Consider the following 13,128-nt stretch of genomic DNA (forward strand, 5'->3'; position numbering starts at 1 on the left):
TCCGCCACCAGCCTGGTGGCGGTCCCCTCGTCCAGCACTCCTGTTTCTCCTCCTGGTGCGTGTGAGGGGCGGGGCAGGAGTGTGCAGGCGCTGGGCTCGGGACAGGGCCGTGGGAGAGCCGGAGTCTGCGTGGAGTCTGTGTCCTCCTTCCAGGAGGAATCAGTGACTTGTTAAGGATCCTGGTTGCCTGTGTGTTTCCTGCTAACACAAGAGTAAAAACTCAGGCTCTTCCTGCCAGAGGGCTTTAGCATTTATTCAAGTTTTCAAACATTACTGTTTCACTCCGGGGCCAGCTGATAGATGTGCCAGTCAACCATAAAAAGTGTCTGTGGATCCCTCTCCCAGGAATCCAACCAATTTTGCTTCCTTTAATAGGAATAGAAGAGAGGATTGTAAATGTCAGATGGCAGATTGTATAGCAACATCAATCGAACCAGGCATTCATGAGCAAATGTACCATTTATCTCACAAAGGTCTGGGTGGTTTTGTTAATTTCAATTACCTGATACTGGGGTGAACATCGAGATGAGGCTGCATCTGCCAGGTCAGGCACGGGGAGAGCTGGATGCTTCCCCCTGCGCTGGAGCTGCCGCAGCTGTGGAAGGAGCCACGTGGTCTGCGTGCTGGGTAGGTTGGGCTCAGGCAGGGCCAAAGGCCATGTGGAGTCTTGGTCTTAGTCTGTTTGTGGACCCAAAATGGGCCCTGTGCCTTCAGCCCAGAGCATTCGAAGGCAGCTGGGATGACTCCTAGAGCACCCAGGAGAAAGAACAGGGGACACTGACGGAGGACAGGTGGCCAGCCTTTGGGACCTGGAAGGATGAGGGGCTCCTAATGAGTGTGGTGAGCCCGTTGTCGGTTCTGGCATTAGGACTCATGGGTGAGGAGGGGACCCGGGTGGAGCTTGGAGGGACGGGAGAAACAGGAGGTCAGCAGAGTACCTCCGGACCGTGGGTAGGCAGTAACTCACCAGTGTCCTCATGGTCGGGGCCCATGCCCACCGTGGGGCACCGTGCCTAGTGCTCTACGAGAGTGAAGACCTTCACTCGGCAGACACAGAGGCGTTGGAACGCGATCTAAGGAGGAGACAGGCTGGGGACAAGGACAAGCTGAGAGTGTGGGGCTTGGAGCAGACAAACACAGCTTCTTAGAGGTGGGCTTTGGCAGAAAGGTCCGATTTAGAGAAGGGGCCTTTCGGGAAGGGGGCACCCGGGAGCAAAGCCTGTCGGCCCGCTTCTGGAAGGTGGGGGAGTAGCCAGTAGCTGGGGCTTAGGTCACAGTGGAAGGACCTCCCCAGGGTGCTTGAGTGTGGGTGATGGTGACCCACCTGCTCAGCAGTTCCAGGCCTCCGGCGCCAGCCAGCCGGGGGTCACCAGGTGGTGTGACTCAGGGCACACCTGTTCTCGTTGGGGACTGTGAGAAGACCATATCACGTGTGCTTCACTATCTCCTAGAATTTTCAGAATTCTGTGGCTTGGTCAACACCATAAGCAAAACTACACCGTGTTAGCAAAAGACTACCCTGAAGATAAACCCACTGGTTTTGGCATTTATTGTTAATTGAATTTTCTCAGAAATGGCAGCAGAAAGATTGTTAATGTTCATAAATTTACATCGAATTAAACATCTGTTCCTCTTAAGCTAAACTCCAGTAAAGTTATGGCGGCTCATAAATTAGTTCTGGGAGTAAAATGCTTCTTGCTCTTTGCACAGCTTAGTGGTTTCAAAATAGACCTCAGAATGACACATCGCAGCTGAGACCCATGTAACACAACCACGTTCAGCCGTGATGTCGGTGCCAGACGATTAAGTCAAGTTTCTGCTTTGGTGGTAAAGATCGCACTTGGTTGGGCAGCAGCGACGTTACTTAGCAGGCAGGCTGGGGACAGCGCGGGAAGCAGGGCTGCGGCTGTTTGGGTGCGGGTCGGGCGAGAGTCGGCCCGTGAGCAGATCCAGCAGCAGCCAAGGTTGTAGGCACGTCCAGCCTCTCCCTTGGGCCCCTCTGGGGGTTCCCGCGTGAGGGTCTCAGGGTCCAAGCCTAGGGGCCGGGCCACCCTGCCAGGTCCGGGAAGGACTAGCGCCCAGTGAGGGTGGCTCGAGGGTATGGCTGACGACCGTGCAGTTGGTGAAGGAATGGCCTGCGTGTGGTTCGGGAAGGGAGATGCCGCAGCCACAGGCTGGTGTCTCTGAGCACAGTCCCCCAGCCCTCTCCTCAGCACTTCCTTCCTTCCCATCTCCCTGTCCCTGAGCCCACACCCATCCCCGAAAGGATTGCTGGTGTTGGTAGCAGAGTTCCTTCCTATCGAGTAATCTGTCCTGAGCTCCCTTGTCCAGTAAATTTGGGCTTTGTAGGGGACTCCTGACATGCAGGGCTGCCCCACTGAGGGATGGCCATCAAGGGGTGCAGTCTTCACAGTGGCCTTGGACTCCCCCCACCCCCTGCGACCCCCCCAAGCCACCTGTGCATAAAGCACAGAGGGTCCCCAGTGTCAGCTTTGTGCTCACTTACTGATCAGAACCCTAGTATGGAATTGGACCTTTCCCCAAGCTGTGCTGTGGCCGAATTCACCCACAGGCCTCCCTGCCGGAGCTGCTGTTCCAAGCACGGGTCCCCCCAGACACAAACTTACATTCTCCTCCCGTCCAGCTCCAGAGGGAGCTGTGTGTGCCCACCAGGGGTGACCCGGAGGAGCCACCTCTGTGCGACCTCGTGTCCAGCGGGGCACCAGTCCCTCTGTGGCTTCCCACCTTGCCACCGCCACCCCCAGGCTGGCCATGCCAGACTTCATTCTGTGGGGCCACCACTGCGGGTTTTGGGGCGCCCCAGTGGATGAGATAGGGTCCACGTCCCCTGGCAAGCGCAGGGCAGCTTGGACGCCAGTGAGCATGGCTTCACGTGCCACCTGCTGAGCTGCCCCACCACCCCCACATCACACGCAAGGCCCTCCCGCAGGCACGGGCGGGACAGATGACATGGGCTCCGAGCCCCCCGCTCCGAGTTCCAGACCTCGGTCACTGTGGCTCAGGGGGCTGAGATCGTCCTCTCTCCTCTGAGCAGGCTGCCGCCGTTCTCTGACCCCACCGGCTGTGCCCATCCACCCAGGGTTCCGCAGTCCAGGCAACAGGCATTCAGTGAGCACCCTCTGCATGCAGGTGCTGGGGCCGAGTGCTGGGCATGCGCTGCACCAAGGCAAGACCTTGGCCTCGAGGGGCTTCCGCTGTCCCAGGGCAGCCTGACAGTCAGCAGTGAACAGATAGGAATGGGGAGAGAGGCTGGACAGAGTGTAGCAACGGAGAATGGGGGCAGCACACGGGGGAGCTCTTCACACGGGTGGTATGTTGGGGGAAGAGGCCAAAGGACTTGGTGACGGAACGGCTGGGGGTGAGAGAGGCAGAGAGGCAGCCAGGGCTGGCCCCAAGCCAAACCCTCACCACCCTCCCTCCCTCCCTCCCTGGGGCCAGGTGTCTCCAGCCCACCCCCTCACCTGCCTGCAAGTGCCTCCTGTGTCCAGAACCTGGGCCTCCGTCAGGGGCCTTGACCACATGGTCTGTCCCTCGCTCCCAGTTAGAACCTGAGCTTCCCACTGCCTGAATGGTGTCTCCCCCCACCCCCACCCCAGCCACACTGCACAGACCTGCTTCCCTTGACTCTTTGGAGCCCCTAGCCCTATCCACACCTGCAACTGGAAGCTTCACCTGCCCCAGAGCGAAGATGGTCCCTTTGAGGCCCTGTCCGGCAGGGGCACGTGTGGCTAATGGAATATTCACAGTGTCTCCCTTGCTTCCCTTTGTTCTGCACTAGAAAGTGTTCCTTTGATGGACATTTAATTCCAGAGGCTGCTACCTGCTTCCTATCTCTCTTTGCTCAAAAAATTAAATGTGGATGTGCCCATGCTCCTGCTACAATAATCTCCCTCGGCGTGGAGGGAGTATGGCTGGGACGGGAGAACATTAGAATCTTCACAGAGGGACAATTATTGAGGGAACTAGATTAATGAGATGTCATAACAACTTAGCTAGATCTGTGGCTGACCTTTCTCATGCAGAATGGGCTTGATAAATGTAGTTCATTACCAAGTTCTGACATGAAAATAGGATCACACTCTGGGCTTCTCAGCAGGCTGATCAATATTTTATCTGCCAAAGCAGCCCTGGTCTGGGAGCAGAAGGAGCACCCCCCCCCCCCCGGCCAAAAAAACAGGCGCTGGCAGGAAGCCTGGGGCCAGGGCTGTGGGCTGCCCCGGTGGCCACTGCACATCGAGGGCCCCCAGGCTGGCAGGAAGGGAACTGGGCTCTTCCAAGGGCCTGTCGGGCTGCTTGTCTCTGTCAGGCTGACCGGGCCATGAGCCTCCCTCCCTGAGGGGCCCCAGAGCAGGAGTGTCGGTGGCCCTGGGCATCGGTGAAAGGGACAGTGACAAATGAGCCATGCTCCAGGTCGCCTGGGGCGTCAGGCCTGCTTCATCCCGAGAAGCCCTCAGGCCTGGCTGACTACTTGGACTTTGCAGAGAGTCCTTTTACGTTTTCTTTCCCGTCATGACCCCGGACGGTAGTGAGGGATTATTACTGCCCCCATTCTGAGGGAGGATGTGGAGGCAGGAAGGGCAAGGAAATGAACACCTTTCTTAGGGTCTCATAGCTAGTCAAGGTAGAACCAGATGGTCTCCTGACTCCCCGTCCAGTGCTCCATCCAGCCTTGTGATGACCGTTATTGATGGGGCTGATCAGCAGCCTCTGATGAAGTCACATGCCAGGTTGTTACAGGGTGGTTCCATCATCCTGGCTTCCTTATGAGACAGTCTGCCCTGGAGCCCCGAGACTCGGTTGTCACCCATAGTCCCTGATTAACTCACTCAACAAGCGTTTCACACCTTAGTGCTGTGGGCATAACTGTCCGGTCCAGTCCCATGGAGGGGATATGATGGACGCTAACGCCCCATCCAGATTCCCTCAGTCAACCCCCGAGGTTGTGTGCAACTCTGGGGGACAGCTGCCCATGACCCTGACCGACAGCATCCAACATTGGGTCCCCACATCTTCATCCTCAGGGCCCCTGCAGGCTTCAGGAATGTGCTCAGTCCTCATGTGGGGAGTCCAGAAGTGCTGGACAGGGCGGCGGGTAGTGCCCCAGAAGCAACCCTCGGCCAGCAAGGGACGGAAGTTGGCAGAAGAGTGCCCCGCACCCTCACACCTGAGTGGAGCAGCTCTGAGGCCTGCGGGACCCAGTCTCTCGAAGGTTCCATGGCACCAAGCTCCAGCTGCTTGGCATCCCACCCTTCATTGGCTTTCCCCCTCTCCGGTCTCACTTCCCTCTTCCTTCCGTGCATTTCTTGGGATCATCTCCAAACATACTACTCAGTCTAGGTCCTTGCCTCACGGGCTGCTCTGTGGGAGCCCAGAGCCCAACCTAAGAGGACAGGCTCACAAAAAGCAATCCACACAGGGCAGAGAGTAGGAAGCTGGAGACAGGGAGGCGGTTCTGTGTGTGCAAGCAGATGGAGCAAGGCTTCCCAGCAGAGGAGGCTAAGCTGGGCCCTGAAGAAAGCAGAAAGAAGAGAAGGAGAGAAAGTCTTCGAGAAGGCCCCGAGACAGGCATGCCTCGGCTGTGGTCAGAGTTCAGTGAGCTTATGGGTCCAGAGGGGACCTCCCTGGAACTCTCCAAGCCTCATCAGAGGCTTTGACCTAGCCAAGGCTACCCTTATTCGTGACACAAATCTCTCTTTACCTGGAAACCACCAAGACTCAGAGGAAACATTTAAATGACTTTCCTAGCATGTGGAGAGAAATGTTTGCGGGGTGGATTGTGTCCATCCCGCTGGTGCATATAACAGGTTCCCTCCACATCCCAGCTCGGCAGCCCCTGCTGAGCCGGCTCAGGCCCAGCCCCCAACATCACACGCAAGCATCCTGCTCTCCAGAGTTCTCTCTGGAAGTCCCAGCAGCCGTGGATCGGTTAGTGGGGAAGTGAACTCTACTCCAGGCTGACTGCACAGGCAGCAGGTGCGGGGCTCCCAGGCAGGGCTGGCCGTTGCCATTCTCACCAGCATCATGGTCAGCACCCACAGGGCCCTGGGGAGGAGGGTTGTGGCCCCCAGGCCTCTGCCATGCCCCCTCCACAGACCTTCCCTCCAAAGGGCCAGGGTCCAGAGGGCCAAAGGTAAAGCCTGGGCTCTGCCCTACTTCAGAGACAGGTGATCCCTCTCACCCCCTGGGACCCAGGCTCACCCCAAATAGGGGCAGGGATGCTAGATGCAGTGATGTCTCAGCAGGGACCATGGAGATCTGGGTGAAGAGCATTCCAGATAGAGGGGTAGTGAATGCCGAGCCACGGGCAGGAGCATGCTCTAGTGGCCGGTCTGTCCTTCCACACCCCTGCCTCTTCCTGTGCCCTGTGTGGGCTTGCTGGGTGGGGGTCAGGGACGAACCAGCTGAAGATAAGAACCCAACCCCGGGGTATTGACCCTCTCTTGTCCAAGCTGGGTAAGGGAAAAAGGAAGATCAGAAAGCAGAAGCTGCATGGGCCAGGCCTCGGGGCTCCGTGAGGTAGACAAGGGCCAACCAGGGGCTCAGCTCATTTGGTTCCTGGGCTCTGCATCCCCTGCTCAGAGGGCCCTGCTTAACCCCGTGCCAACCACTGGGAGGGGGATTTGAGTGATGTCTTTTCTTTCTTTATATTCATCTGTACTTTCCAAGCATTCTTTGATAGACACATATTTCTTTTCTGTAAGACAACTATTTAAAACCAGCAGCAGCATGGAGAGACTTTAGCTAAAGCCCAGGTCTAGCCGATCCACAAATGGCCCCGGCTCCCCCTCGATGAGCCACTCCAGTCTGCTCCCGTGGTCACACCAGGGGGCGGGAAGGAAAAAACACAATTGGGGCTTGATAAGCTATCCCTCATATGGGCCTTGCTAGGCTGCTCTGCGTCCTGGAACCCAAGGCCTGCCTCAGGTGGGGAGAGGTTGCCAGAGGACCATCATTGCTGGAGATGGAGCATGAAAGGGTGTCCCAGTGAGAGGGTGGGGACTTTGACTAAAACAGCCAGCTCCATGGGTGCAGAAATGCCACCGTTGGGTGTCTTCCCTCTGGTGATCATGATTCCCCAAAGCCATAGGGACACTAGAGGAACTCAGGAGCACTGGGCCAATGGCTTCATTATTTTAGGCTGAGATTCATGTAACGTGCAACTGCTTCTGGGACAAAGAAGGATTTAGGATTCCCTTCCAGGAGCCCCCTGATTCATCTCTGGCCCCACACACTCCAGGCAGGTGAGGGCCCTCAATAAGGACAGAAGGACGAAGGAAGTGCCTGGCATCCCGCCTTAGCCCCACATTTCCCTCCAGCCTTGTCTCGTTTCTCCCCCCCCGCCACCCCCCGCACCAGCTTTCTCCAGACACTGTGCAGCTTGCTTCTGCGTGCGTCCTTCCTGCTGCGTGGTCTTCCCTCCCCGTCCTTCATCCTTTGGGGCTCATGCTGGACTGCCCTCCCCGAGGGAGGCTGCCTTCAGCCCAGCCTCGTGAGCTCCCCCTCTGCGGGCACCTCCGATTCCCGGGACGGGAAGCTCCATTGTGTCCCAGCGTGCCCCTGGCATCTGGCACAGACTTGGAATGTAAATGCTGGCAAAGGGTGGGAGCGGCATGGCCGGTGTGGGCCCTAGCAGGGGGCAAGGCCAGGGGCCCGGGGAGCGGAGCCTTCCCCACCCCTTTCCTCCAGGTTGATTTCTAGGCATGTGCCTACCTTCCTGACCAGGAGGTGTGTGCTGGGCAGTGCCAGGGTGGAGAAGCCAGGAGCGTCTGAACTCACAGGGAACTGGAGGGTGTAGGAGGAGGAGCAGAGCCTGGAGAGATGGCTTCGGTTCCCCCCGACGGGACCCACCTCAGTGCTTTCCCTAGCCTGCCAGTGTGGGAGCCCTGCCTGGCAGCAGGCAGCTCACAGGGGATGTGTGCCCCAGCACGGTCTGTGAGGAACAAGATGCATCCGCCCATCCTACTCAGCCCCACCCATCCCTCAGGGAGCCCGGCTCTGCGTGGCCCCCACAGGTCCTCCCACCGGAGCCTCTCTCACCATCCACACCATTCCTGTGCTGTGTCCTCACTTCTGCTCCGTTTGCCAGGACTGTAGTTCAGCCTGCTGGAGGCTGGGGGGGGGGGGGGGGGACGATTGGGACAAAACTATTCTTCCCCTTGCCCTAAACTGACTTTTATCCGGGCCCAGGAAGAAGAAAAAGCCAGCCGGCCACCACATCGGTCCCTGGGCAGAAGTGGGTTTGTAGTGGGACAAGGTCAGTGCTCTCAGCACTGTGCACCTCTATGGACTTGAGAATCAGGTTTGCCCATCGGGGGCCCTAAGAGCTCCCAGGAATGGGTATCCTCCCAGGCCCAAGAGGGGTACTAGCCAGGTTAGGGGGATGGGAGAGCCATTCTTCTCAGAGCATGGAGACTCCCAGAGAGCAAATAAATTTGATTATATTGAACACAACAATTGATTTTTTTTCTAAATAAACATGCAGGAGAAAATGGTAACAGGCATCTGTTTCTAACGAGAATCAATTGACCCCAAATGAGAAGAAAATCTAGAAACACAAACAAGCACAAGAAAAAGTGGTTGGGCTGTCGAGGCCTGTCTAGGGAGGGAGGGAGGAAAGGAGACAGACAGACAGACTCCCCCATCAGCCTTTCCCCACCAAGTAGCTTCCTTGTTTGTTGCTCTTCAGCAAATGTGGTTTCAATAATAAGGAGGGAGAGAGTAGCTATCATTTTACCGGCCCTGACTCGGTGCCGAGCCAGCACTGAGCCCTTTATGCGCGTATCTTTTTTAACCCTCCCAAGAGCCCCATGTGGAGGCCCTGTCATCCCCACCTCACAGGTGAAATCACCGAGGCACCGCGTCCAAGGTACACGTTCAGGCCGCGGCAAAGCCGGGACTCAAACCCAGTGGACTCCTGGGCCAGTGCTCTTCCCAACCCTGAGCTATTACCTGGTACCTTCCACTGGCCTTGGAATGAAGGGGAAGAGCCCCAGACCCTCCAGTCCCTTCCCAGCCGTGCAGGCAGCAGCACACTGGCCTTCAGTGGGATGGGCGGCTGGGAGCCCAGGCCCATGCCCTGGGACTTCGCAAAGCCAAGTGCCAAAACGCTCCCTCCCCCCGAGAGGGACCATCCTGCTCTGCTAACAGCCCCACGGCCTCAGCCATGCGCTGAGCCCCGTATGGTGTTCACCCCAGTTGGCCCGTCACCAGCAAGATAAACTGCATCATGTCACGGTGCATCATGGGCCTCATTTGCCAAAACACCGTGTGGTTCTGCTGCCAATCGGCAAGCACGCCTAAGATAAAAGACCGAAGAGTCACAGGCTGTGTGTTCCAGTTTTCATTTCTTAAAGCTTCCTTTTGTTTCGTGGTCATAGACTTGTGTACACACGTTTGTTTTGAAGTAATCCAGCTCTGGGAATGTACCTAATTAACTTAAGCGGGTTTATTAGTCCTGTTAACTCAAATTCCCTCATCTCTGAGGCCAAGTATTCAAAAGAAGCCTTTAAGGTGGGATTAAGGCAAAGACGAGCTATTACAGAATAGAACTGGGGCCGGCTTTCCTAAAGCTGCCGTGGGCCACGGCTGTGAATTCCCCCGGACCAACCTCCCCACTGCATCCGGCAATTGCCCTGAGTCTGGCATGTAGTAGGTGCTCAGTAAGTATTTGTGGGACGAGCGAACTGGCTCCTTCCAGCACATGTGTCCTGTGAAGCGTGTGCTCAGTGTTTAGTAACTATGGACGGGACGGGTTGGCAGGCAGACGGACAGACGGGCCCCATCTCCTCCAGGTGCGCCCGTACTGCCCACAGTAAATGCCCAAGAACTCTACCTGAGCGGGATGGGTGACACTCTTCTCTACACCAGTGGAGAAGCCTCGCGGCAGTAACCTCACCCGTCTCTTCCAGCTGACCTGTGCACCATGGCCAACTACGCCCGCCTGAAGAATGTCCTTATGGCGCTCCAGACCCGCCGGCAGCCGCTCCCAGATGAGGACAGCAGACAAGACCCGGCCTCCCAGAAGCGCCTCCTGGTGGAATCTCTGTTTACGGACTTGGATGCAGACCGGGACGGCCACCTCAGCAGCTCTGAACTGGCGCAGGTGGGTACGGTATTCACTGAACACCGAATTATGGAAGTTTTTCCATCTGGGGTGTAGATAAAGAGAACCGGGGAGATCCCTATGAGCAGAATCATTTGTAACTGTCTCTTTAATGGGCCACTAAGGAGGCCTCTCTCTGGCAAGAGCAGACCTTCCCAGGGGAAGGTCAGAGAGCTTGTGTTGAGTGCCTCTGAGAATATCTTATAAACAAACCCACGTCAGTGTCTTCTTCCCACCAGCCACCTTCAGCCAATATTGACAAGCTTTGAAGTGCTCTCAGTTAGCTGGCAAAAGATGCACTTCCGAGGGGCTAGTCTCTGATGTTTTCATTAGGAAATAAATCTCCTCTTCCTTGAGTCCTCTGCCTTCCTTAGCAGGAATGTTGAAAGGAAGTAGGGGCTGGGGGCTATCACCTGGGCATCCCCGAGTCCTCCCCCCCAGGACCTTGCCATTCTGTAGCGTCCAGATATCCACAACCCAACACCCAGCCCGCTTACTCGCAGGAAGCCCTGCGTCCCCCCCCTGCACCCCCCCAAGCTGTGCTCTTCCGTTTGAGCAGACACTTGGGATTGGACCCGGTGGTTTGCCTCCCTCCCCAAGCACAGCACACGTGTCCCTGTCTCCAGCTTGGAGGTGGTGCTGGGGCAGTGACTGGCTTTCGGGAGGGCCTCTAGGATGCCAGCAGACAGGCAGGCCAGGTAGGACAGAAAGACCTGCATTCCTGTCCCACTCTGCTGGTCTCCCTCTTATGGCCTGGAGCCACACCAGGCAGGTGCCGGGGTGAGGTCAGCCTCCCCAAGTTGGCTAGTGGGGTGGGGACAGCTTTTCCTCAGAGTCCGCAGAGTGCCCACCCAAAGGATAGATACTATGGATGAGTCCCCACCTTTGATGCCACTTTAAAGAAATCCTTCCCATAGCACAGTGACCTTAGAAAAGCTGTGGCCAGGTCAGTAGGAAGGACGGGGCTGGGGAGTGCCCTAGCATTTACTGAGCATCCTCGGTGTGCGTGGCACTAAGCAAGGCCCTTTACTTATGACACAGGAAACAGAAGAGTCCCTTACCGTGTAGTGTAGTCTCTAAGAACACAGACTTTCTGGTCAGGCTTCCTGAGTTCCAGCCTCGCCTCCGGTGTTTACTAGCTAGTGGGTGTCGGGAGACCACCTCACCTCGCTGCTCCTATTTCTCGTCTGTGACCGCCCCAGGGTCAGCGGGCGGGTGAAAGGAGCTAAGGCACGTGAGGTGTTCTGCATGGTGCCTGGGACGTGGCACACTCTCAGTAGGTGGGAGTACTCAGGGTCAATGCCACCGTCATTATCTTTGTTATTATTTCCCCCTTAACCCTTTCAGCCATCCTCCACTGTAGGAGGTGCTACCATTATTCACTTCACAGATACTTTTAGATGAGGAAACCAAAGCTCTAAGAAAGCAAGCAACTTGCCCGAGTTGTGTTCACTGCCAAGAACGTGATGGCGCTCAGATGAGACGCAGGCGGGCTGATACACGGGCACCCGCTCTCCTCACCGCACAGGGGTCTCCCTGGGGGAGAATGGCTCCCACCAGAAGGCTCCACCCTATCCTCCCAAGGTCTGTGATGCCAGAAAGTGCCCACAAGACCTGAGTACCGAGCAGTCACCTGGAGGCTTGGCCACGCAGGGTCCCCCTCTCAAGGCCCTCTACTCCAGCCAGCCCAGAGTCTGCTTGCAGAGTGTGCGCGGGGAACCGCATATCCTCAGGCACTTGCAGACCTTGCTCTGCTCGTCCACACGTGGGCAACACGTGCCAGCCCATCCAGAGCCTGCCTCGCAGGAGGCCTGCTGCCCACAGCCTCCCAGGCACACAACATCCCAGCCCTGGCAGCCACCATGCCACCACCTGCAGGCGTACTTGGCTCCCAGCTATGGCGAAGACCCCAAGGAGCAGGGCCAGCCACCCACAGATGACCCACGCCACCCTGGGAAAAGCCCAGGCCCCGTCAGTTACAGTTACCTGAAAGAAGAACCATCTGGCAGGCCCCGCACTAGATGCCGTGCAGGGAGCACCGGACACAGGTGGCTTTGGCTTGTCTTAGAAGCACCTGCGGGCTCTTGCCGCCCCAGCCCCACGGGGCTCCCAGGTGGCTGACAGGTAAACAGACCCTTCGTGGGCTTGTTGCTCTGACCTGGCGGGGATGTGCCCAGAGGCACCTGAAGCCATTAACAAGCATGGTAATTGGGCTATGATCTCCTCTTCAAAATTTAATGTATTTAAAGTCCATTTCATAAACCTGCCAAGCGGAGCCCAGCTAAAGGGGGCCTTTCCCTGACACTGAATCAAAGGCGTCAGGGAAAAACATGTCGGTCCTATGAAAAGTTAATCAATTTCCAATGCAGAAATAGACAAGGGGAAATTTCCATCTTTACAAGATTGATTATCCAGCATTATGGTTGATCTCCCTTTTATTGAACACTTACTTGCTGGGTGAGGGGTCATTTTTTTTAATGTCATCACATTAAATTGCCTTTAGTATAGCAGGCCAAGCTGAGACTGTTAAATAAAGAGAAAATGTCTCTGTCCCCCTGGCCCCCCAAAATAAAATGAAAAAGTTTTCTTTCTTCTAAGATTTTATTCTGAGCATTTTCCTTGCAAGACTTTAGTCCCAGACACCCCAGCCTCTGGCTCCAGCTGAGCGAGGGGTGCCTGGAATTTCCACACACAGTCTCCTTTTGGCATGTGGCTGGTCATGCTGGGGAGGCCACATCCAGAGAAAAGTTCACCAGGGCGCATCCAGAGCCCCATGCCAGAATCCCCCGGGCAGACGCTTGTGCCCCTGGCAGAACGGGGTAGGCAGAGGCGGGGAGCTCAGCCCCAGTCAGTAGCGAGGCAGCTGCTCCTCTCAGGGGGAAGGGGTTCTGTGGCTCCCCGGTGCTGCCCTGTGGCTGGGAAGGGCTGGCTGGGGAGCTGGGCAGGCGTGCACCGATGCAGCAGTGACCCTCCCGCCCTACACAGCTGGGAGCCATGGGATCAGA

The 13,128-nt window shown here is 56.8% G+C and overlaps 1 protein-coding gene across 1 annotated transcript in view; it reads left to right on the forward strand.

Annotated features, from left to right (window-relative positions):
- The window catches only part of FSTL4 (follistatin like 4), a 393,797-nt gene that overhangs the window by 264,454 nt on the left and 116,215 nt on the right, over positions 1-13,128 (forward strand). Inside the window, exon 5 of the mRNA XM_036089132.2 lies at positions 9,930-10,123. Coding sequence (XP_035945025.2) covers positions 9,930-10,123 — 194 coding nt within the window. The remainder of the gene's footprint in view (positions 1-9,929; positions 10,124-13,128) is intronic.

Source organism: Halichoerus grypus, chromosome 2 (genome assembly GCF_964656455.1).
Source record: "Halichoerus grypus chromosome 2, mHalGry1.hap1.1, whole genome shotgun sequence".
In the NCBI taxonomy this organism is placed as follows: Eukaryota; Metazoa; Chordata; class Mammalia; order Carnivora; family Phocidae; genus Halichoerus; species Halichoerus grypus.